The sequence below is a fragment of the Oncorhynchus kisutch genome, linkage group LG27 (assembly GCF_002021735.2).
Source record: "Oncorhynchus kisutch isolate 150728-3 linkage group LG27, Okis_V2, whole genome shotgun sequence".
NCBI classification, from domain to species: Eukaryota; Metazoa; Chordata; class Actinopteri; order Salmoniformes; family Salmonidae; genus Oncorhynchus; species Oncorhynchus kisutch.
In genome coordinates this window covers 12001222-12028194 of record NC_034200.2, presented here as the reverse complement: position 1 = coordinate 12028194, position 26973 = coordinate 12001222, and the positions used below count along the sequence as shown (strand labels likewise).

Sequence of the window (26973 nt, the reverse complement as noted above, 5' to 3'; positions counted from 1 at the left end):
TCATCTGCTGCTGTCACCATACTTTTTGGCTTCCTGGCTGGCTGGCTGGCTGGCTGGCTAACGTTAGCTAGCTAGTTTACATTAAACATTGGCAAACAATATTCAGCTGTCAAAAGTAACATGAAATCCATTGACAATAGTTTATTCACTATGCGGTGCAAAACTGCTAGCTTCTCAATCTCAGTAGTGCATTTTCGTGAGCACTGTTCAGGGATCTTGACCATCACAAATTAAACTAAATTAATGGTAAACATTTACATAATAGTGAATGCACGTATAATAGTTGATCAGAGACAGGCACATCACTCTTGCCAATCTTGCGATCAAGATCAATTCCGGTCAACTTCAGCTTGGGGAAACCGCAGGAGAAAAATGAAAGGTGCTGTGACACATTTTTACATCTGTCGAATGATGGCAAATAATGATGCCATATTCATATTTTCTTGACAATATCACAACAAATAATGGAGGAATAGCTCAACAAAGATTATGGTCAGATGATTAGCAACATGTAAAATAGCACGTATTTTAAAACATACTTGGGAGAAAGTGTGGCAACAAGAGTAGTAGCACAGGAAAATAGTTAGGGTGACAGGTAGCCTAGGTGGTTAGAGTGTTGGGCCACTAACCGAAAGGTTGCTGGATTGAATCCCTGAGCTGACACGGTCAAAATATGTTGCTCTGAACAAGGCAGTTAACCCACTGTTCCCCGGTAGGCTGTCATTGTAACTAATAATTTGTTCTTAACTGACTTGCCTAGATAAATATAACATTAGTGTAATAAGGAAATATGCACTATTTTGCCTACAGGTGGGTCTTTAGAAATCTATCCAGCTCACACCCGTCCCTATCAAAAGAACACTCATTGAGACGGAGCTCTTTGAGCCCTTCGCTATGGCACCTGCCATGCAATCATTTGATTGAACTCCAGTATGCATGAGATGCAAGCCTTTAGTCTACAGGTAAGCTATCTATCGGGAAGGAGACATCAGAGAGGATGAGAGTTGAAAACAACTCAGAGGGGTTCTGTTACCACACACCACACATATCTCTCAAGAGGCTTTTTGTCAGGACTGCCGTTAATACTAATTTGCCTAAGCCCAAAGGGAACCAATAACATTAAATTGAATTAAATCAGAGACATTAGCTCTGTCGGGCCTGTATGCTGCTAGCCAAGATCCATCCAGAGAGAACAGAAAGACAGGTGCAAAGGAGGAACCTGTTGTTCTTGTTCTGTCCAGGGAGCTGAGAGAGCGAGCAGCCCTGCTGTCAGTGCCTTCTGTGAGGGGGGCTCTAAGCACCAACCCCCCCTGAAGAACCCCCGCTGCCTCCCCTGTTTACAGCCCTGTCAGGGCAGGCCTGGACCTGACAACCAATCACAGGGCAGGCCTGGTCATGACAGACCCAATCAGGCTCATACTGAGACCCTTCACACCAATTTGGTCTACATGTTTTCACCAACACAATACATCTATTCTAACACCCTGTGTCCTATGAATTGTATTATGTCAATGTGTATTGTGAATTGTAAAGGTAATTTAAATGTGAGTTGTGTGTGTAGTATGTAAAGTAGGTCTTAGAATGGTGACAATTTTGCTCTATTATGGTGAATGGTAAAAAAGCATCATAACCATCTTCATTCACTAGAGGGGCTGTCGTTGTGAGGAAAATGGTCAGCTGATGGCCTCAATTATATAGGTCTGGATGGCATAGTGCGTAATATCCTGTCTACATGTACACAGTCAGTTTATAAGGAGCTTCGTACTTTCCATAATATAACATACAGTGCATTCGGTAAGTATTCAGACCCCTTCCCCTTTTCCACAATTTGTCATGTTACAGCCTTATTCTAAAATGTATTAAATAATTTTTTCTCTCATCAATCTACACACAATACCCCATAATGATGAAGCGGAAACAGGTTTTTAGAAAATGTTTGTGTTTTTTTAACAACTGAAATACCTTAATTACATAAGTATTCAGTCCCTTTGCTATGAGACTCGAAATTGAGCTCAGGTGTCTCCTGTTTCCAATGATCATCCTTGAGATGTTTCTACAACTTGATTGTAGTCCACCTGTGGTAAATTCGATTTATTGGACATGATTGGGAAAGGCACACACTTGTCTCTACAAGGTCCCACAGTTGACAGTGCATGCCAGAGCAAAAACCAAGCCATGAAGTAAAAGGAATTGTCTGTAGATGTCCGAGACAGGATTGTGGCGAAACACAGATCTGGAGAAGGTTACCAAAACATTTCTGCAGCACTGAAGGTCCCCAAAAACACAGAGGCCTCCGTCATTCTTAAAGGGAAGAAGTTTGGAACCACCAAGACTCTTCCTCGAGCTGGTCGGGCCAGCCAGAGCAATCGTTGGGGTAGGGCCTTGGTCAGAGAGGTGACCAAGAACCCGTTGGTCACTCTGACAGTGCTCTAGGCCACTCCTCAGTAAAAGACACACGACAGCCCGCTTGAAGTTTGCTAAAAGGCACCTAAAGACTCTCAGTCCATGAGAAATAAGATTAAGATTACCGTGTCTGATGAAACCAAGATTGAACTCTTTGGCCATCACGTCTGGAGGAAACCTAGCACCATCCCTATGGTGAAGCATGGTGGTGGTAGCATCATGCTGTTTTTCAGCAGTAGGGACTGAGAGACTAGTCAGGATCAAGGGAAAGATGAATGGAGTAAAGTACAGAGAGATCCTTGATGAAAACCTGCTCCCGAGCACTCAGGACCTCAGACTGGGGCAAAGGTTCACCTTCCAACAGGACAACGACCCTAAGCTCACCACCAAGACAACGCAGGAGTGGCTTTGAGACAAGTCTCTGAATGTCCTTGAGTGGCCCAGCCAGATCCCGGACTTGGACCCGATCGAAAATCTCTGGAGAGACCTGAAAATAGCTGTGCAGCGACGCTCCCCATCCAACTTGACAGAGCTTGAGAAGATCTGCAGAGAAGATTGAGATAAACTCCCCAAATACAGGTGTGTCAAGATTGTAGCAACATACCCAAGAAGAGTAAAGGGTCTGAATACTTACAGTTGTAGTCGGAAGTTTACATACACCTTAGCCAAATACATTTAAACTCAGTTTTTCACAATTCCTGACATTTAATCCTTGTAATAGTTCCCTGTCAGTTAGGATCACCACGTTATTTTAAGAATGTGAAATGTCAGAATAATAGTAGAGAGATTGATTTATTTCAGGCTTTTATTTCTTTCATCACATTTCCAGTGGGTCAGAAGTTTACATACACTTAATTAGTATTTGGTAGCATTGCCTTTGAAATGTTTAACTTGGGTCAAATGTTTCGGGTAGCCTTCCACAAGCTTCCCACAATAAGTTGGGTGAATTTTGGACCATTTCTCCTGACAGAGCTGGTGTAACTGAGTCAGGTTTGTAGGCCTCCTTGCTCACACACGCTTTTTCAGTTCTGCCCACAAATTTTCTATAGGATTGAGGCCGTGACTTTGTTGTCCTTAAGCCATTTTGCCACAACTTTGGAAGTATGTCAATGTCCATTTGGAAGACCCATTTGCGACCAAGCTTTAACTTCCTGACGGATATCTTGAGATGTTGCTTCAATATATCCACATAATTTTCCTTTCTCATGATGCCATCTATTTTGTGAAGTGCACCAGTCCCTCCTGTAGAAAAGCACCACCACAACATAATGTTGCCACCCCGTGCTTCATGGTTGGGATGGTGTTCCTCGGCTTGTAAACCTCCCCCTTTTTCCTCCAAACATAACAATGGTCATTATGGTCAAACAGTTTTATTTTTGTTTCATCAGACCTGAGGACATTTCTACAAAAAGTACAATCTTTTTTCCCATGTGCAGTTGCTAACCGTAGTCTGGCTTTTTTATGGCGGTTTTGGAGCAGTGGCTTCTTCCTTGCTGAGTGGCCTTTCAGGTTATGTCGATATAGGACTCGTTTTACTGTGGATATAGATACTTTTGTACCTGTTTCCTCCAGCATCTTCACAAGGTCCTTTGCTGTGGTTCTGGGATTGATTTGCACTTTTCACACCCAAGTACGTTCATCTCTAGGAGATAGAACGCGTCTCCTTCCTGAGCGGTATGATGACTGCATGGTCCCATGGTGTTTATACTTGCGTACTATTGTTTGTACAGATGAATGTGGTACCTTCAGGTGTTTGGAAATTGCTCCCAAGGATGTACCAGAGTTGCAGATGTCTACCATTTTTTTCTAAGGTTTTGGCTGATTTCTTTAGATTTTCCCATGATGTCAAGCAAAGAGGCACTGAGTTTGAAGGTAGGCCTTGAAATACATCCACAGGGAGACCTCCAATTGACTCAAATTATGTAAATTCGCCAATCAGAAGCTTCTAAAGCCATGACATCATTTTCTGGAAGTGTCCAAGCTGTTTAAAGGCACAGTCAACTTAGTGTAAGTAAACTTCTGACCCACTGGAATTGTGATACAGTGAATTATAAGTGAAATAATCTGTCTGGAAACAATTGTTGGAACAATTACTTGTGTCATGCACAAAGTAGATGTCCTGACCGACTTGCCGAAACTAGTTTTATTGACTCCAACCTAAGGTATGTAATCTTCCGACTTCAATTGTATGTACATGTGATATTTAATTCATTTATTTTTATAAAAATATTTAACAACATTTCTAAGAACCTGTTTTAGCTTTGTCATTATGGGGTATTGTGTGTAGATTGATGAGGGGGGGGAAACGATTTAATCATTTTTAGAATAAGCCTGTAACGTAACAAAATGTGTAAAAAGTCAAGGGATCTGAATACTTTCCCAATGCAATGTAGGTCCTTAGAAACAGGAGAAGGAACACATTTGCATTTCCAGTCGGTATATGAAAACAGAGAGGACGGTCTAGTGCTCTTCAAACAGCAAATTACTCTATAATTAGTGTTTTTGTGATTATTTAGGTATTATTTATGTCCATTTTATTGTGTTTTTGAAAGCTGAACATTGGGCTGTAGGCCTCTGTTTGATCTGTATCCCACCACACGCTGCCTGCGAGTTTCATAAGGGTTTATTGTGTCGGTCCCCTCTTATCTGGCCCTTCATGTGGTGTCCATGGCAACAACATGCAAAGACATCACCCCAGTTACAGCAGCAGCAGGATGAGGTGGAGGAGAGATGAGGAGAGGCACTGGGCCCTTCAGTGTGCACCCAACAATCTCTGTAGCATATATTCATCTGAGGGCAGAAAATGACTAGCCTGGTCCCATTGGCATGACAATGGCCTTAGGAGCTGGAAGCACAAGCATATCTGGGACCAGGCTACATGACCACTGTGCACCGTAAACCCCAATGTGCTGTCATTACTCAAAACTTTTGAGGAAATCCGTTGAACTTCATATGTCTGAGCACTGTTACTTAAAGTGATTTCGTAGTCATTACTCAAACCAATATAGTCACTGTGACCCTGTAGGAGTCCAGATTCGATTAGTATCATCTTAAACATTTTAAGGGACTCCTCCACTATGCCTCCAATATAATTTCCCAGTGTGCCTTGCCTTTTCGAGTGAATTGTAGAGTTACCACCCATGACTGTTTTTGTTAGTGGCAGAGACATACAAGAAGACTTGAGGCTGTAATCGCTGCCACAGGTGCTTCAACAAAGTACTGAGTAAAGAATCTGAATAGTTATGTAAATGGTATTGTTCAGATTTTTATTTCATTTTATACGTTTGCAAAAATATCTAAAAACCTGTTTTTGCTTTGCTATTATGGATTATTGTGTGTAGATTGATTTAAAACAATTTAATCAATTTTAGAATAAGACTGTTACGTAGCAAAATGTGGAAAACTTAAGGGTTCTGAATACTTTCCGAATGCACTGTACAGTATATTTAAGCAGGGGGTGTGGTATATGGCCAATATACCACGGCTAAGTGCTGTTCTTATGTGCGACCCAATGCGGAGGGCCTGGATATAGCCCTTAGCTGTGGTATCTTGGCCATATACCACAAACCCCCGAGGTACCTTATTACTATTATAAACTGGTTACCAAAGTAATTAGAGCAGTAAAAATACATGTTTTGTCATACCCGTGGTATACAGTCTGATATACCCCGGCTGTCAGCCAATCAGCATTCAGGGCTCGAACCACCCAGTTGATAATATTATATAAGCCAGATTCACCAGAGCAAATCGAGTTCTATTCTAGTTACCACTGGAATTCTCAGAGTAAATATTACAGGCATTCTCAGATTAAGTATGCTAAGGGCGCGGCAGGGTAGCCTAGTGGTTAGAGCGTTGGACTAGTAACCGAAAGGTTGCAAGTTCGAATCCCCGAGCTGACAAGGTACAAATCTGTCATTCTGCCCCTGAACAGGCAGTTAACCCACTGTTCCTAGGCCGTCATTGAAAATAAGAATTTGTTCTTCACTGACTTGCCTAGTAAAATAAAAATGTAATGGTCTTACGCTATCACATTTAAAGCTTTGTTAGGGTGATCCGTAGTAGTACAGTGCCTTGCGAAAGTATTCGGCCCCCTTGAACTTTGCGACCTTTTGCCACATTTCAGGCTTCAAACATAAAGATATAAAACTGTATATTTTTGTGAAGAATCAACAACAAGTGGGACACAATCATGAAATGGAACGACATTTATTGGATATTTCAAACTTTTTTAACAAATCAAAAAACGAAAAATTGGGCGTGCAAAATTATTCAGCCCCCTTAAGTTAATACTTTGTAGCGCCACCTTTTGCTGCGATTACAGCTGTAAGTCGCTTGGGGTATGTCTCTATCAGTTTTGCACATCAAGAGACTGACATTTTTTCCCATTCATCCTTGCAAAACAGCTCGAGCTCAGTGAGGTTGGATGGAGAGCATTTGTGAACAGCAGTTTTCAGTTCTTTCACACATTCTCGATTGGATTCAGGTCTGGACTTTGACTTGGCCATTCTAACACCTGGATATGTTTATTTTTGAACCATTCCATTGTAGATTTTGCTTTATGTTTTGGATCATTGTCTTGTTGGAAGACAAATCTCTGTCCCAGTCTCAGGTCTTTTGCAGACTCCATCAGGTTTTCTTCCAGAATGGTCCTGTATTTGGCTCCATCCATCTTCCCATCAATTTTAACCATCTTCCCTGTCCCTGCTGAAGAAAAGCAGGCCCAAACCATGATGCTGCCACCACCATGTTTGACAGTGGGGATGGTGTGTTCAGGGTGATGAGCTGTGTTGCTTTTACGCCAAATATAACGTTTTGCATTGTTGCCAAAAAGTTCAATTTTGGTTTCATCTGACCAGAGCACCTTCTTCCACATGTTTGGTGTGTCTCTCAGGTGGCTTGCGGCAAACTTTAAACAACACTTTTTATGGATATCTTTAAGAAATGGCTTTCTTCTTGCCACTCTTCCATAAAGGCCAGATTTGTGCAATATACGACTGATTGTTGTCCTATGGACAGAGTCTCCCACCTCAGCTGTAGATCTCTGCAGTTCATCCAGAGTGATCATGGGCCTCTTGGCTGCATCTCTAATCAGTCTTCTCCTTGTATGAGCTGAAAGTTTAGAGGGACGGCCAGGTCTTGGTAGATTTGCAGTGGTCTGATACTCCTTCCATTTCAATATTATCGCTTGCACAGTGCTCCTTGGGATGTTTAAAGCTTGGGAAATCTTTTTGTATCCAAATCCGGCTTTAAACTTCTTCACAACAGTATCTCGGACCTGCCTGGTGTGTTCCTTGTTCTTCATGATGCTCTCTGCGCTTTTAATGGACCTCTGAGACTATCACAGTGCAGGTGCATTTATACGGAGACTTGATTACACACAGGTGGATTGTATTTATTATCATTAGTCATTTAGGTCAACATTGGATCATTCAGAGATCCTCACTGAACTTCTGGAGAGAGTTTGCTGCACTGAAAGTAAAGGGGCTGAATAATTTTGCACGCCCAATTTTTCAGTTTTTGATTTGTTAAAAAAGTTTGAAATATCCAATAAATGTCGTTCCACTTCATGATTGTGTCCCACTTGTTGTTGATTCTTCACAAAAAAATACAGTTTTATATCTTTATGTTTGAAGCCTGAAATGTGGCAAAAGGTCGCAAAGTTCAAGGGGGCCGAATACTTTCGCAAGGCACTGTAGGTCAATAGACTAAACAATCAGAGATGGGAAAGGAGTGGATAAAGTGGATGTCGTAAAATGTCATTTCAACGAGGGGTAATAAAGTTGTGTAATAGTTGGAAATCCTCTGCTGTAAAATGTAGATGATATGGTGTCTGTGTTACATGATGGGAGCTTCATGATTGTGTGACCCCAGCATGGCTGTTGACTTGGATTAGAAGAGGCGGGCTCATAGGAGGGGGCTTCTGTGGGCTTTTGCTGCACTCCCTGAAAATATATCTTTAAAGATGACAAAATGAAGTGTTTTGATTGATTGTAAGACTGTCGATATTTTATGCAATAACTGTCACATACGTTATCTAGGCTTACGTCTATAGTTCTGCATGTTGAGAAGAGAATAAAAGAGAAGTGAATGATTAGATGATAAGAGAAGACAAGGGTGGGGGACATGACTACTGTCTTTTCCTTACTCATCTTTACGCATAGGAGTTTTCCACCGCAGGTTATTTGACATGGAATGAGGATGAAATTTGCGTAGTCATGGTGCTGTGAGGCAGTCAAATGTGGTCAGTGCTATCCTGGATCTTTGGGACGTCCCAACCCTAAAACCCTAATCTTAACCCTTACCTTATTAACCATTTTAAATGTTCACTTCAGCGGTATGGACGTCCCAAGGATTCCGGATAGCACCGACTGTAGTCAAACAACTCATGTAGATTAAATGAATTGGCTGTGGCAAGCTAAATCAATGGCCTCAGAGGGTCTTATCTTTAAAAGGAAGAATCTTAATAACCAAGGCTGAAGGTATCTCTAGGCTAATATATGGTGTTCTATCTTTATATCTTGACAGTAAAATAAGCAAGGAGATAGACCAGACGCTTTTCAACTTTCTGTGGAGAAACCGTACCCACTACATTAAGAAAACTGATGTAATGAACACTTATGAGTATGGTGGGCTGAATTTTCTGGACTTTATGGCCTTAAATAATACGTTTAAAGATCAATTGGATAAAAAATGTATATCCTATTGGTGAGCCAACTTGTACAGTTGAAGTCGAAAGTTTACATACACTTAGGTTGGAACAATTAAAAGCGTTTTTTAACCACTCCACAAATTTCTTGTTAACAAACTATAGTTTGACAAGTCGGTTAGGACATCTACTTTGTGCATGACACAAGTCATTGTTCCAACAATTGTTTACAGACAGATTATTTCACTTATGGTTCACTGTATCACAATTCCAGTGGGTCAGAAATGTACACACAATAAGTTAACTGTGCCTTTAAACAGCTTGGAAAATTCCAGAAAATGATTGGATGTATTTCAAGGCCTACCTTCAAACTCAGTGCCTCTTTGCTTGACGTATTGGGAAAATCAAAAGAAATCAGCCAAGACCTCAGAAATAAATTGTAGACCTCCAAAAGTCTGGTTCATCCTTGGGAGCATTTTCCAAACGCCTGAAGGTACCACGTTTATCTGTACAGACAATAGTACGCAAGTATAAACACCATGGGACAACGCAGCCGTCATACCGCTCAGGAAGGAGACGCGTTTTGTCTCCTTTTGTCTAGAGATGAACGTACTTGGGTGTGAAAAGTGCAAATCAATCCCAGAACAACTGCAAAGGACCTTGTGAGATGCTGGAGGAAATGGGTACAAAAGTATCTAATGTATATCCACAGTAAAACGAGTCCTATATCGACATAACCTGAAAGGCCACTCAGCAAGGAAGAAGCCACGGCTCCAAAACCGCCATAAAAAGAGCCAGACTATGGTTTGCAACTGCACATGGGGACAAAGATCGTACTTTTTGTAGAAATGTCCTCTGGTCTGATGAAACAAATATATAACTCTTTGGCCATAATGACCATCGTTATGTTTGGAGGAAAAAGGGGGAGGCTTGCAAGCCAAAGAACACCATCCCAACCATGAAGCACGGGGGTGGCAGCATCATGTTGTGGGGGTGCCTTGACCTCAATCCTATAGAACATTTGTGGGCAGAACTGAAAAAGCGTGTGCGAGCAAGGAGGCCTACAAACCTGACTCAAGTTACACCAGCTCTGTCAGGAGGAAAGGGCCAAAATTCACCCAACTTATTGTGGGAAGCTTGTGGAAGGCTACTCGAAACGTTTGACCCAAGTTAAACAATTCAAAGGCAATGCTACCAAATACTAATTGAGTGTATGTAAACTTCTGACCCACTGGGAATGTGATGAAAGAAATAAAAGCTGAAATAAATCACTCTCTACTATTATTCTGACATTTCACATTCTTAAAATAAAGTGGTGATCTTAACTGACCTAAGACAGGGTGTTTTTACTAGGATTAAATGTCAGGAATTGTGAAAAACTGTGTTTAATGTATTTGGCTAAGGTGTATGTAAACTTCTGACTTCAACTGTAAATGCAGAGTTTTTTAAACTTAGTTATAAGGAATTATTATCTCTTTACAAGATCCGTGTAACACCTAAAGAGTTTGCAATAGTTTTAAATGCCATTCCCTCAGGTGTTGCTTTATTACTCAGGAACGTGTCAAGACCTGACCCTCAGAGCCTACCTTCCATTAACCCTGTTGACTCATAAGTAGGAAGGATTTGTTTCTCTTTTGGTCCATTCAACAACAGAGCGATTACGAACCTTGTTTCAGCAGGATGTTGTATCTATCTATACCTTCGGCAACGCCTTATTGGAAAGTTTTTATTGATAATATTTATTGGAAAAAAGTTTGGGTGTTGCCACACACATACCTACTTGTTCACTAAATTAAGGAAGTTTCCTTTAAAAAATGTCATAAATAATATTCTGCCAACCACTATGTGAAGAAGTTTAAGGAAAACAAACTCAAATGACCACCCAGAAACAGTGTTGCGTCTTTTTTGGCATTGTATTCGTAAGGAAACTGTGGCAAGACATCAGTAGATTTATAATTGAACACATTTATGAAGATTTTACACTATTGTGGAGAAATGTACTGCTTGGATATTTTACCTACAATAGAAATAATTTTGAACAATTTCATGTAATTAATTGTATTATTCTTTTGGCCAAATGTTATATTCACAAATGCAAATTTACAAACAAAACACACATGTTCTTACCTTACAAAAATACATTTAACTATATTTTAAGACCATTAAATTCTCTGCTAACAAAAAACATGTTACACTTATAATTCTTTGTATGTCCCTTAAGGTCCTTGTGTAATGTGATATTGTAACCCCTAGCCCAATTGTCCTTTGTATATTATTTATATATACTTGTGTTCCCACATGTACTTCCTGTATTGAATTGTTGTTAATGAATAAATAAATAAATAAAGAATGGGCTGTGGCCATTGGCAGTGTTCTAACATCGCGAGAATTGAGCTGCTGTATATAGTTCCATGCGATGAATCTCACTCTTCGCACTCCGCATCTCAAGCTGCTGCTGTCAGGATCAAGACAGAGGTATGTGTTTTGTAGGGCTACACTTTCAACATATCATGAAATATATAGGCTAAAGCATGTTTTCGGTCATTCCAAAAAATAAATAAAGTGAAAACTTAGCCATACTATGACTGATAGTTTCTGACCTTTATTACCTTATCATTTCATTTGTGTGCAATCTTACCGGCATTCAACTTGTAGCCTACATTTCCATTGATGACAGAATAAATGCGTTTGTTTATCTTTACAATAGTTTTTTTGGGGGGGGGATGATGTCCAAGTGGCCTACATAATTAATTTGTTCAATGGAATATTGGAATAAAAAAATCAGGTGAGGGGGAAAAATCTATGTCGAGAAAAAAAACGAATGTAGGTTTTACGAAATAGGAATGACTGCGTGTGCAATATAGTAAAAGGTTTTAACACTTGCCAGGCAAGAACAGCCTGTTGAACTGTGATTAATGCTTAAAATAAAGACAGAAATGGCCATTTAGGAAACACCTGTGGATTAGGTGTTGCTCATGAAAGAAGTGAAATCTTCCATAGAATTAGAATTTCCTATTCCTGCCTGTATTGTTTTCAGTTCTTTTCACATCATAGCTTCAATGCTGAAAATGTATAGAAAGAGGATGGAGAGAGCATCCCAGTTCATCTTTTATGTCCAGTTATCTTAGTGCTTTTTGTGTACTACCATGAGTGGTGCATACTGTACATTGACAGCATACATAAAACAGTAAAGGCCTATTTGTTCAATTTATCTTCCTCCCCCTCCAGTGAAACTGAAGATGGCTGCAGGTAAAGCGCGCATCGGGCATCTGGCCCCTGACTTCAAGGCCACAGCAGTCATGCCAGATGGACAGTTTAAAGACCTCAGCATTTCCAACTACAGAGGTAGACCTACTGTTACGCTTCATAGTATTTGGCACTGTCCTTTGTTCTGTATCTGTGTGGTCGGATTTGTGACCGGTTCAGGATTTTAAAGTTCGATAATACAGTAATGACCTATAAGCCTGTCGGATTAAGATTTGAGTTACATTGAATATGTGCTTCCAGGCTCCGCAACTTGCTAGGTTTGTCTAATGGTGTCTTGTGCTGCTTGCCTGCAGGGAAGTATGTGGTGTTCTTCTTCTACCCACTGGACTTCACCTTTGTGTGCCCTACTGAGATCATCGCCTTCAGTGACGCTGCCGAGGAGTTCAGGAAGATCGGCTGTGAGGTCATTGGTGCCTCTGTTGACTCCCACTTCTGCCATCTTGCCTGGTACGAGTCTTTTGCACAATTATTTTGCCTTATGAAGATTTCATCCTAGGTGATGCAAGATAAGTGCACAAGATAAGCTTGTGCAGTGATCTTTTCATTTCATTTTTCAAATGTATTTTTATTCAAGTTTTACAAAATGTACATCAATGTAAGTACAAAGATTTGACCATATCCCAAACAGCCTTCCTTCCTTCCTTCCTCCACATAACACATTCAGAAGAGCGGAGTAGGGCAGGAAGAGAAGCAGAAATACAAGAATGTGCCTCTAGGTATTACCATGGTGTATCTGGAGCATGTAACCAGAATGGCAATTCTGTTGGCTGCCCAGTAATAGTATAATAGTATACAGTAAAATGTTGGCTGCCCAGTAATAGTATAATAGTATACAGTAAAATGTTGGCTGCCCAGTAATAGTATAATAGTATACAGTAACAAGTTGGCTGCCCAGTAAGAGTATACAAAGTTGGATAGTGCATGACCTCCACTAAACCTGCATCTCTGAAGTTAAGATGTACTGACTCTGGGTACCTTTCCTCCCCAGATAAATGTGGTAACAGCCTGATTGATTGACTTTAAAAAATATATATTTTTAAAACATTGGTAAAAACAATGGGATAGATTGAAATGGATAGTTATCTGGGTGAACTGTTCATTTTTACAGCATTAATCCTTCCTATAAGTGATAGTGGTAAGCTACCCCCATCTCTGAAAATCAGATTTCATTTGCGTAAGGAAGGGAGCAAAGTTTGCAGAAAAAAAGAGCATGTAATGAACAAGTTACGTTCAACTCCAAGGTATTTGGAACTGTAGCGCTGCTGGATTGAGTGGGAAGCACTCGCTTCTCTGGAGTTTCAGTTTCAGCTTGTAACCAAGAGAAGGAGCCAAAGTTCTCCAGAATAGAAAGGATAGAAGGTAAACGGGTTACAGGGTTAGTTACATAGAGTAACAAATCATCTGCATATAATGATAACCTATGTTCAACTCCTTCCTGTGTTACACCTTGGAAAGAGGAGGATGCCCGTGAAGCTACTGAAAGTGGCTCAATGGAGACGGCAAATAACACAGGGGACATTGGGGCAGCCTGTCCCACGTTCCAGGACAAAATAGTCAGAACGGTTGACATTGGTACAGACACTGGCCTGGGGAGATGTATACAAGAGATGGATCCATGAGCTAAATTTGTCCCCAAGTCAACAAAAAAAATGTAACAGTAGCCAATAGGTACTCCCATTCAATTATGTCGAATGCCTTTTCTGCATCTAGGGAGATTACCACCTCAGGGGAGTTGGAAAATTGTTTAGAATAAATCATGTTAAACCGCTTCTGAATATTTTTTTAAATTCTGTCCTTTTATAAAGCTGGTTTGTTACTGTGATATGAGTCCTGGTAAGACTACTTCCAGACACCTTGCTATCACCTTCGCCAGCACCTTTACATCCACATTAAGGAGACTTAGGGCCCTAAATGAAGAACAGGAAGTGGGGTCTTTCCCCTTCTTAAGGTGAAGCGCTATTGAAGCCTGTGTTAGGGTAGGTGGCAGCGAGCCACGTTCAAGTGATTCATTATACATAGATACAAGTAAAGGGGCTAACTTGGTATGGAATTTCTTAAAGAACTCAGTTGGAAACCCATCGGGCCCTGGAGGTTTTCTGCTCTGCATTGACTTGATAGACTGAATAACTTTTTCAAGGCTGAGAGGAGAATCAAGGTAATCTACAGTTTCAGCCTCAACTGTGGGAGTCTCCAGTTCACCCGAAAATATTGGCAGTATCTGATGGAAATTCAGACGTATACAGGGAGGAATAGAAGGATTTGAAGGTATCATTGATCCCCGTAGGGTCAGAAATCAAGCTATGAGAGGAATCTTTCATTTGGGGAATCAGACGGCTAGCAGCGCTGCGTTTTAATTGGTGTGCGAGCAGACGACTTGAGTGAGTTAGTGAGTTCTTCTATTTTAGTTTTCCGAGTTTTTTTTAAATGAGAAAAATAAGAAAAGGCCTGAAGTGATTCCCATAAGAGAGAATGAGAGGTTGAGCTTGTCTGATTTGAAAATAATTTATTATCAATAGAAGTGGAGATAACGTTACAGACGTCTGCAACAGACAGGAGAAGATAATTGAATCTCCAACAGAGAGGAGTACGAGTTTGTCCTGATAGGATGTCGAGGGCTAAAGGTCCATGGTCAGAAATGACAATGGGTAAATATTCAGAAGAGGTGACATTTGGAAGTAACTTATGATCAATAAAGAAATAATCAATATGAGAAAAAGAATGGTGTACATGTGAGAAAAAATAGAACACTGCCTGGGGATTCTGACATCTCCAGGGATCTGTACACCCATTCTGAATCATAAAACCTGAGAAGGACTTTGACATAGCAGGAGACATAGTTCTGGGGTTGGAGTGGTCTAAAGCCGGGCTAATAACACAATTCAGATCCACGCCAAATATCAAAAGATGGGTGTTCAGAGAAGGGATTTTCCCTAGCAACCAATTTGGCAAATTCATCATCATCAAAATTGGGAGCATATACATTGACCAATTCTACAGGTGTGTGCCAAATGCTGCCAGTTATGATTAAATATCTCTCGTTACTGTCTGAAATAACATTAGTAGTAGAGAAATATATTATTTTACTAACCAAAATTGCAACCTCTCTGGCTTTGGAGTTAAAGTCTGAATGGGAAAACCTGACTGAACTTGGAGTTTTGTAGCCTTGAGTGATCTTTAATACGTGAATCAGCATTTAGCTTTTCAAAAGGGAGAAGATCCTAGACCTCTTGACAGGATTATTCATTGTTTTAGTATTCCAAGATAAAAACTTTATAGGATTAGGCCTACCTATTACAATTATTAGCTTTGTTAGCCATCTAAAATATTGAAAGGAAAAAGGTGTGAAAACAGACAAGCATTTGCAAAGACAGAGAAATCTGATGAAAAAAGCGAGGAAAAATCAATACATTTGAACAAAAAAGGTCACCCCTCTTTCTCTCCCACCAAAACCCAAAGTCTCCTTCCCCAGCAAATGGAGACAGCAGGTTGACGTTAGCGCAGCTTCGGTGCATATAAACGGACGGAGAACCTTCCTATCCTAACTCAGAGGCTCCATAGCACGAGTAGTGAAATCCATTTGAAAAGGCATGGACCGTTTACACGGTCCAAAGATGCTGAAAGAAATAAATCAGATTTCTCCACTCCTATTTCTGATACTAAATTATCATTTGGTGTATCATTTTACTGCAATACTATTATATTAGGCTACATGTGAGAGTTATAGGCCTACAGTCAGTGTACATATTTCAGTTACTAGAGTAGGCTAAAACTTCAGTGTCCAAATATATATGTTTTTTATTCAGAGGACCGGCATACATAAACCTGTTTACAACTATCCGCGTCAGTCTGTATACCACAGCTGGCAGGGACGCTTGCTCTCAGACACACAAAAAAATACTAAATTCCGTCTCGTGTGTTCTTACAGGACCAACACACCTCGTAAGCAGGGCGGTCTGGGTCCAATGAAGATCCCTCTGGTAGCCGACACACTGCGTTCCATCTCCACGGACTACGGGGTGCTGAAGGAGGACGAGGGCATTGCCTACAGGTGGGTTCACACCAGACAAGTTCAAGGGTCAAAGTTCAGTGTTTCTATGACCGACTGGGCCAAAAGAAGCACAAGCATTTCGCTACACTCGCATTATCTGCTAACCATGTGTATGTGACAAATAACATTTGATTTGATTTGAACCTCGGTAATGTGCCCAACATAAGACTACATGCAAAACAAGACTAACACAAGCATAAATGACTCAATCTATAACCTACTTGTTTTTTCAGGGGCCTATTCATTATTGACGCCAAGGGCCTCTTGAGGCAGATCACCATCAACGACCTTCCAGTGGGACGCTCCATCGACGAGACCCTGCGTCTGGTGCAGGCCTTTCAGTTCACTGACAAACACGGAGAGGGTATATAACTAACCCTGTTTTCTTTTTGTTTTCTAAAAGACGATGCCTCCTTATCCTACACAGAATCAGGCTAACCTTTTGCAGTGCCATATTTTACCATGTACCGTCAGAAGACATACACTATGTCAGGGATCATCAACTAGATTCAGTCACGGGCCAATTTTATTTCTTGAGCAGATGGTCCGGGGACTGGAACATAATTATAAATCATTTGTACGCAAGAAGCCCAAACAGATACTGTATTTGACAAAAACATAATAATGTCAAACCTTGATTACATTGGTACACAATCACATATGTCTCTCTATTTCCATTTAATAATGGAAATTGATGTAAAAATATATCACTAGCCACTTTAAACAATGCTAATTAATATAATGTTTACATACCCTACATTACTCATCTCATATGTATATACTGTACTCTATACCATCTACTCCATCTTGCCTATGCCGTTCTGTACCATCACTCATTCGTATATCTTTATGTACATATTCTTTATCCCTTTACACGTGTGTATAAGGTACTCGTTTTGGAATTGTTAGGTTAGATTACTCGTTGGTTATTTATTACTGCATTGTTGGAACTAGAAGCACAAGCATTTCGCTACACTCGCATTAACATCTGCTAACCATGTGTATGTGACAAATACATTTGATTTGATTTTGATTTGAAATGTTTAGTTATAGATTTCCTAAATTAAAATCATTTTGAGGTGAATTCCTATTGATTTTAGTCTTACATGTCCAAAAAGATTTTTGGGGCTCAGAAAATTTTGGGAGGCCAAGGGCTGCCAGTTAATGATACCTGCACTATGTGAACAGTATTTAGAGCACTATTACCACTCTCTCTCTTTTAAGGTAACATTCTATGTTTGTAACAGCGGAGAATGTTAGGCTGATAGTAGATGTCAGAATGTGTAAAAATGTCAAGCTCAGGTTCAAAGTGTTTTGTTTATCCTACTGCACTGTCCTGACACTCACACTTCTTCTCTGGTGTTTCCTCAGTCTGTCCCGCCGGCTGGAAACCAGGAAGTGACACCATCAAGCCCGATATCCAGAAGAGCAAAGACTTCTTCTCCAAGCAGCACTAAGACGATGAGTGTCTGCAGCCTGTTGTAGGACAACTAGAATTACAGTACATTTCAATAGAATAGGCTACTGCTCTTCACTATCTATGTGCCTGGGAACTGTAGAACAATGTCATCAGCATCCCAGTATCTGTCATGTGTTTAGATAGAAATTATGACCAAAGAATCTAGATTAGATTGTGTTGGAGAGGTTTTAGTGTTATTAACCAGGTTCCATCCAACCTTTTTTTATGCGAGTAAAGTACATGTCGGTTGAAAAATGTCACGACAAATCTGATGGAAACTGTGAATTTGTCGGTAAACTTTCCAAATGACGACAAAACAAAATACGCTAGACAAGGTGGTATCGTTTTTGTTTGTAAAATGTATAATGAGAGAAATGGCAGTGGAAAGGCTTTTATGCGCAAATTTCAATATAATATATATATTTTAATTATTGTCACCATCCTATCAAAGTAAACTTGGGAGTCATGTGATGACATGTGTGGTCCTTCCACCACGACTTGGGGAAGCATGCAGTTTATTAGGCTACAGATTAAATAAGTTATGAACTTCACAGGCTGGTGAATATGCCAGTTGGTGAGCTTGATGCTCCTTTCCAATAAATATTGAGGGTCTTCTTCTGGTGACATGATGATCGATGTTTTGGCTGCCGTTTGACAAATTTAAATAATCTCGCTATTTTGTCCATAATAACCTCATGTGTATGCTATACCAGCACTGTATCTGCAAGCTGTTGGCTGTAGCGCACTGTAGGGCACATTTGCTACATAAGGCAACATTCTTTGTTACAAAACCATCAGTAGAGTTGGAAATGCGATGGAAACACATTTAACTTGTATTTTTTATTTGGTACATGGGAATAGAATTGCTAAAGTAAATTTTATGTGCACTATGTCATCTTGCACAGATTTTTATCCGCGACAAGTCAATGTGATGGAAACACATCTCTGGTGAGAAAAGGTGCATATTTTATTCATGCAGATTTTAGAATATTCACATGAAAATCTGTCGCCAGTTAGATGGAAGCCTAGCTAATGATGTCGCCCTATTGTATTCTGTTGTATCATTTTGGTAACATAGTTTTTGTCTTTAGGCCACAGTCTGAAATGAGGAAAAGCAGCTTTACAGGAAAAAAGTGAGGAGAAAACGTTGTTTTTTTTTTACAGTGAAAAACAAACTACTCAAATGTCCTTTCATCTTCTAAATAAAAACTTACAGAGCAAACTGTTTTTTTTCCTTGACAGATTATCAGAAAAACAAACTTAACATGTTTGTTTATGACTTTTTGTATGACTTACAATGAAATTGAAATCTGGGTTAAATTACCAATTTAGTTTGCAATTCTGTTTTGTTTTATGGTGAATTTAGCTACAATGCAGCTAGACATGATACACTGCATGACCAAAAGTATGTGGACAACTGCTCGTCAAACATCTCATTCCAAAATCATGGGCATTAATATGTAGTTGGTCCACCCTTTGCTTCTATAACAGCCTCCACTCCTATGGGAAGGGTTTCCACTAGATGTTGGAATATTGCTGTGGGGACTTGCTTCCATTCAGCCACGAGCATTAGTGAAGTCGGGCACTGATGTTGGGCGATTATGCCTGGCTCACAGTCAGCGTTCCAATTCATCCCAAAGGTGATTGATGGGGTTGAGGTCAGGTCTCTATGCAGGCCAGTCAAGTTCTTCCACACCAATCTCAACAAACCATTTCTGCACGGACCTCGCTTTGTGCACGAGGGCATTTGTCATGCTGAAACAGGCAAGAGCCTTCCCCAAACGGTTGCCACAGTTGGAAGCACAGAATCTTCTAGAATGCCATTGTATGCTGTAGTGTTAAAGATTTCTCTGCACTGGAACTAAGGGGCCTATCCTGAACCATGAATAACAGCCCAAGACCATTATTCCTCCTCCAAACTTTACAGCTGGCACTATGCATTCGGGCAGGTAGCGTTCTTCTGGCATCCGCAAACCCAGTTTTGTTCGTTGGACTGCCAGATGGTGAAGCTTGATTCATCACTCCAGAGAATTTGTTCCAGAGTCCAATGGCGGCGAGCTTTACACCACTCCAGCCGACGCTCGCGGCTTTGCAGCTGAGCCGTTGTTGCTCCTAGACATTTCCACTTCACAATAATAGCACTTACAGTTGCCCGGGGCAGCTCTAGCAGGGCAGCAATTTGATACACTGACTTGTTGGGAAGGTGGCATCCAATGACGGTGCCATGTTGAAAGTCACTGAGCTCTTCAGTAAGGCCATTCTACTGCCAATGTTTGTCTATGGAGACACATTTTCATTTTTATACACGCAGCAACAGGTGTGGCTGAAAGACAAATCGACTAATTTGAAGAGGTGTCCACATACTTCTGAATATACAGTATATGTAGCTAGGACTTAAACAAACTGGATCATTGAGTGAGGCTGGCCTATCACTCCAAAACTGGTTGACCAATAGAATAGCATCATCTTAGGCTCCCTCTTAAACCAGCTTAAATTAAACGAATGTGCCAAAACTTTGCAACTGCAAAAAAAAGGCAGCAAAAGCAAAGGACAAGGTAACATAACCAAAAATTGCAGGCAAAGATGGAAGCATTTCATCGCAATCACGCGATCATTGAAAACATGTTTCACAAAAAAAAATTGGGGGGCATTCATATATATTTTTTTTGCATACATTTACAATTAATTTGTTCTTGCCTTTCAATATTATTTATTCTGCTCTCAATACTATTGAGTTAATGTTTTGCTTTCAATATCATCATTTTTCGTGTAACACTAACTAATTTGTTCTCGAATTCAAAAGGTTTGCTTGAAATTAAAGGCACAAAAGTAATTCCAAAGAACCCTCTCGCTTTGCCTCTTCTTCTTTGTTTTTTTTCTTCAACAAAATCAATTGATGTGCATTTCTTATGGCCTGCAGAGTATCGCCAGCTACTGTTCAATTGTTGATTAATGAGCGAGGTTAATTGACTGCAGATGGTTGTTATCATATAGTCTACCCCACAAGAGGTTGGTGGCACCTTAATTGGGCAGGACGGGCTTGTGGTAATGGCTGGAGCGGAATGGTGTCAAATGAAGCAAACACATGGTTTGATGACATTCCATTTGCGCCGTTCCAGCCATTATTATGAGCCGTCCTCCCTCAGCAGCCTCCACTGGTCTACCCATATTGGACGCAAAGTCAATATATTCCTTGCAGAAGAGACCAAGTGCTACTGATCTAATTCCACGCACGCAGGTAAAGTCACAGCGCTGACGTCCTGTTCACGGTTTGGGCACATGTAATCCTGGTGCAACTCCTAATTGTCAGCAAATTGATTGACTGAATTAACCTGGTGTATTTTACTATTCTTACTCTCAATAGTAACTAAGTTGAGACCACGACAGTCCCCCCACAACCTGAAAATCCATTCAATTCAATGTAATTTAATATTCATGGTATGACACACAAAATGACAATTATTTGTTCAAATTTGACATCCCCATTTAACAATGCTTACCTTCCTATAAAGCCCTTGAATCATATCAAGTGATTTATGTCATATTGTTGAAATTAGTAAATATTCCAGGCAAATTGCCATTCTAATATGGCATCCCTTTTTTGAGCTCTGTAATTTCCTAAATAAACATCAAGATGAAAAAAAACAAAACAATTGGAAGTTCTTACTTGAGTTGTTAGTAGTAGGGTGAAAAGATTGGGTGAAATAATGGTTAAACATGTTTTTCAAGAAGACACAGTTAGGCTTAACTGTACAACGCCGAGGAAAACACTGAACAACATGTTCTTACATTCTTACATTGGCAAATTTACATTGATGTTTTTGATGTATTTTGAGGTTACCGAGAACCGTGAAACTTTTACCACACTGCACACAACTAAATGGCTTTTGTCCACTGTGAAATCGCTCATGTCTTTGGCAGTTGTCCTGCCTTGCAAACATCTTGCCACAGAGTCTGCAACTGAAAGGTCTCTCACCCGTGTGAACACTCTGATGGGACTTAAGTCTGGTTTTCTGCGTAAAACTTTTCCCACACTCAAGACATCTATATGGTTTGACTCCAGCATGAGAGTGCTGGTGTGCTTCAAGTTGACAGTGGCGGTGGAAGCTCTTTCCACACAATGAGCATATGAACACTTTTTGGTTTGGTACAGCTCTCCAAACGTTGACCATTCTTTTTGTTTTCAATCTGTTCTTATTAAGAATATGCTCATTGCTGTGTGAGTTTGACTCAGATGTGTTCTCAGTTGCTCTCATGAGCCCTTGTGAAGAAGGTCCTGGCTGCTGCAGTCTAGGCTGTAAAATCAAGCCCTCCATCACAACAGGGTGCAGAGTATCTCTGTACTGCCCCTGGTCAGCTTGAAAGCACTCAGACATGGCATCGCCATGATAAAGAGGATGCCACTCGGGCTCCACTTTCACTGGGACAGTGCTGAAAATGTCATTAAGTGGTTTCTCTGCAGAAGACAAAGAGTTGCAGGAAGCAGGATGGGATGGGATGGGAACGGGATATTGATCTGCCTGAGAGGAAAACATCTGTAAGCATCTCTCTGTAGTGTAAGACCCATCTGGGTGAGTGGAATCATTCCCACTTAGTCCTTGTGTAACAGAGAACCACAGCTGACTATCTCTCTCATCCATTCTAAAGTCCAAACTGCCTGTGATTCCTGGGTCCTGTACAGTTCCCTGGGCTACATGTTTCTCCACCTGCTCTGCTTTCACCAGCAACTCCAGTCCACCCCTCGCCTCCACAAGGTGTCCGGAGCTCTGCAGCTCATTGAACTTCTCCGGGTCCTCTACAGGCGTGGCTTTGGATTTCTGGTCCTCTTCATTACCTGGAAGTAGAGTAGACGGTTTATGTAATTGTTAGAAATTTTTCAAATAAGCGATAAAGCAAAACCCTGTACAGTGCAATTAACCTGACTTGAGGGCAGGGCCGTAACTACATATGAGGACACCGGGGTCTGGACTTTGGTAATTTTTTCTAATTTGAAAAATAATAAAAGTATATAAACTCAGCAAAAACAGAAACGTCCTCTCACTGTCAACTGATTATTTTCAGCAAACTTAACATGTGTAAGTATTTGCATGAACATAACAGGATTCAACAACTGAGACATAAACTGAACAAGTACCACAGACGTGACTAACAGGCTGACCACACCACTCGCGTCGTAAAATAAATGTTGAAATCTATGTTATTCAATTATTGCACCCACTGCTCACGCGCGCCAACAAGCATCTGCGTTGCCAAGGGCTAAAATAGAAGTCATCCCTATTTCTGACACAGATCGAGCTGCAAGTCCTGCCTCTCTCATCACCTCATTGGTTTATAGAAGCAGATACCCACGTGCCATTGGTTATACCCACGTGGGTGACTGAAAGACGAACGAGGTCAGTGGCAGTAATGCACATAATTTATGAAAGTTGCCAATCGCAAAATAAAGTCATAAAAGAAAAAGCCTGGAAGGAAGAGAGATGGACTAGAACCGATTCGGTTGACCGTTTTATGTGTGGATTAATTGGCGGAGTAGAGGACCTTGTGCATTTGAGGTAAAATAACTCAATGTTAATATCCCAGGACAAATTAGCTAGCAACAGCAAGCTAGCTAAATAGGACAAATTAGCTAGTAAGTGCAAGCTAACTAGCTAAACCGCCATAAATGTTTAATGCTTTTCGACCTCTCCCCAAATTAATATAATTGGTTCAGAGTTTGTTTGGATATTTTAACCTGTGTGTCGTGATCGCTTTTGGTGTGGGGGGACAAAATACATTTATGCATGATGGTGCACGAGCGCAGCTGGTTTGGGTTCCGTGTAAAATAAATGGAATAATGTGTCCCTGAACAAAGGGGGGGAGGGTCAAAATCAAAAGTAACAGTATCTGGTGTGGCCACCAGCTGCATTAAGTACTGCAGTGCATCTCCTCCTCATATACTGCACCAGATTTGCCAGTTCTTGCTGTTACCCCACTCTTCCACCAAGACACCTGCAGGTTCCCAGACATTTCTGGGGGGAATGGCCCTAGCCCCAAACCTCCGATCCAACAAGTCCCAGACGTGCTCAATGGGATTGAGATCCGGGCTTTTCGCTGGCCATGGCAGAACACTGACATTCCTGTCTTACAGGAAATCATGCACAGAACGAGCAGTATGGCTGGTGGTATTGTCATGCTGGATGGTCATGTCAGGATGAGCCTGCAGGAAGGGTACCACATGAGGGAGGAGCATGACTTCCCTGTAACGCACAGCTTTGAGATTGCCTGCAATGACAACAAGCTCAGTCCGATGATGCTGTGACACACCGCCCCAGACCATTACGGACCCTCCACCTCCAAATCGATCCAGCTCCAGAGTACAGGCCTCGGTGTAACGCTCATTCCTTCAACGATACACGCGAATCTGACCATCACCCTTGGTGAGACAAAAACGCGACTCGTCAGTGAAGAGCACTTTTTGCCCGTCCTGTCTGGTCCAGCGACAATGGGTTTGTGCCCATAGGCAACGTTGTTGCCGGTGATGTCTGGTGAGGACCTGCCTTACAACAGGCCTACAAGCCCTCAGTTCAGCCTCTCTCAGCCTATTGCGGACAGTCTGAGCACTGATGGAGGGATTGTGCATTCATGGTGTAACTCGGGCAGTTGTTGTTGCCATCCTGCACCTGTTCCGCAGGTGTGATGTTCGGATGTACTGTTGGAGTTACACGTGGTCTGCCACGGCGAGGATGATCAGCTGTCCATCCTGTCTCCCCTGTAGCGCTGTCTTAGGCGTCTCACAGTATGGACATTACAATTTATTGCCCTGGCCACATCTGCATTCCTCATGCCTCCTTGCAGCATGCCTAAGGCACGTTCACGCAGATGAACAGGGACCCGTGGCATCTTTCTTTTGGTGTTTTTCAGAGTCAGTAGAAAGGCCTCTTTAGTGTCCTAAGTTTTTATAACTGTGACCTTAATTGCCTACCGTCTGTAAGCTGTTAGTGTCTTAACGACCATTCCACAGGTGCATGTTCATTAAATGTTTATGGTTCATTGAACAAGCATGGGAAACAGTGTTTAAACCCTTTACAATGAAGATCTGTGAAGTTATTTTGATTTTTCGAATTATCTTTGAAAGTCAGGATCCTGAAAAAGGGACCTTTCTTTTTTTGCAGAGTTTATTTTGAACATAATAAAGTAAATCAATTATGGGTCAACATCTAAATATTGCTCCCAGTGTTGACCAAAGCTCTGTGCGCTTATATTCTTGATCTAATTGAGTTCTAATCGCTCCAGCCTCTTTGCGAATGAACAGTGGTTTGTTTATGTTTACCTGCATCCCCCAGATTTGCCTTTTTAGCAGCAACCACTCTCTCAAAGGGCTAACCCTGCTTTCTCTTTCTCGCGGCACATGCCCGAGGGCCTGAGACGTAAAACGACATGGCAGGAGTCACTTTTACTTTCTTCTCCAACACTTTGTTTTTGCATTATTTAAACCAAATTGAACATTTCATTATTTATTTGAGACTAAATTGATTTTATTTATGCATTATATTAAGTTAAAATAAAAGTGTTCATTCAGTATTGTTGTAATTGTCATTATTACAAATATATATATATATATAAAAATCGGCATGGGCTTTTTTTGGGCCTGCAATAATCGGTATCGGCGTTGAAAAATCATAATCGGTCGACCTCTAGTTGTTAGTCTCATCTCGATCGCCCACTGGCGTTTATAGTTACCCATTACCCACCTTTTTCTTACCCCTACATCACTTACCCACCTTTTTCTTACCCCTACATCACTGATATTAATACAGAATCGTAAGTAATATTCTAATAATTCATGTGAATGTGATAGTACAATCATCTGTCTGCTTCATTGATGTCTGTTTATGCGGAGCTTGACTGTTAGTCATTCCAGATAAAAGTGTTTGCTAAATGGCATATATTAGCAGGGGTAAAAGTAAGGTGGTACGATGTCCCGGACCAAAAATTGTAGGAGTATGCTTTACCGATAAAACATTAGCCTATCACAATAATTAAAACAAATGATGACTGGTTGTGTTTATGCCACAATAAAAGGTAATACATTTTAAAAGTTAAATTACAAATCTTAATGGCTAGGCCCACAGAGATCCTAATGAATTAATAGGGATAGATCTATGATTAGGCCCATAAAACATTTGAGCTCCTGCACCATGAAGAAATAAATTCTACTTTCACTCCTGTATATTAGTAATGCCTAGGACTACAAATGCAAAAGCTATGTAATTTGAGAAAAGAGATATCCATGTAAATAACTGATGATTTTATGCAATTCATCATTACAACTGACAGAACAATAACGTTACCTGATGCTACATGTTAGTGTGAATCAGTTCTCATATTTCCCCCCTTTTATGGGTATAACATTACAATTCTATAGCTAATAGTCTGTGTTTGCAGATGACTGAGGTGAATGAACCTACAGCAGCAACGGTGATAATGACCGGGGTCATTTTTGCTGTTCTCCAAATAGCATTTTAATAGCGGTCGGGCGCCTTCCGGTTCTCATTTACAACTCAAATCCTGGTTACACAACTGAAGTACATTGCCCGAGGTATAAGAAGCTAAGTTAATCGTTAGAACCATAGGTATATGATACGATAGACCCATATGATCCTAACGATGAACGTAGCCTTAAAATGCTTTAAACCGGGCCCTGTTTGACAGCACTAAACTAAGGGTGAGCTCTCACCTTTTTGTGAGGTCCCACTCCCAAGCTGAATTCCTTCAGCATGTTGCCTGTCATTTGTCCCTCGTGCTGCTGCTTCCCTTTGAGCTTTCCTCAGTTCTCTTTCCATCAGCTGTAAACTATTTTTAAGGCCTTCTATCTCATTTTCTTTCCGACACATTTCCAGCCGTAGAACGACAGTACCCTCGTCTACAAATTTGGTTATTTCTGCAACAGCTGCCTTTGCTAGCACATCCATGATTGCACCTATTTGTGTACTAAAAGAAACGGTGTTAGACATTGCTCATCAAATAAAATCACTGTTGTTACACAGAAACAAATATGCAGATATGCAAATGTTTATAACATAATCGTTTCTTCTATTGTACAGCTTCTCGAAGCTAGCAAACAGCAACGTTTATGGAAGGGGGAAAAAAAACTTCCGGAAAGATGGATAA

The 26973-nt window shown here is 40.8% G+C and overlaps 2 protein-coding genes across 2 annotated transcripts; one reads left to right on the top strand and one right to left on the bottom strand.

Annotated features, from left to right (window-relative positions):
• Window positions 1–11469: 11469 nt before the first annotated feature.
• Window positions 11470–18887, top strand: LOC109871776 (peroxiredoxin-1-like). The gene is made up of 6 exons (XM_020462768.1): window positions 11470–11524; window positions 12278–12394; window positions 12610–12763; window positions 16242–16364; window positions 16598–16728; window positions 17736–18887. Exons 2-6 carry the CDS (start codon window positions 12289–12291, stop codon window positions 17819–17821), a joined length of 600 nt encoding a protein of 199 aa, XP_020318357.1. The 5' UTR covers window positions 11470–11524; window positions 12278–12288; the 3' UTR covers window positions 17822–18887.
• Window positions 18888–21229: 2342 nt separating this feature from the next.
• On the bottom strand, window positions 21230–26959 carry LOC109871966 (zinc finger protein 160-like). Its single transcript, XM_020463020.2, has 2 exons — window positions 26540–26959; window positions 21230–22657 (listed from the first exon to the last, which is right to left on the bottom strand). Exons 1-2 carry the CDS (start codon window positions 26814–26816, stop codon window positions 21609–21611), a joined length of 1326 nt encoding a protein of 441 aa, XP_020318609.1. The 5' UTR covers window positions 26817–26959; the 3' UTR covers window positions 21230–21608.
• Between the last annotated feature and the right edge of the window lie 14 nt (window positions 26960–26973).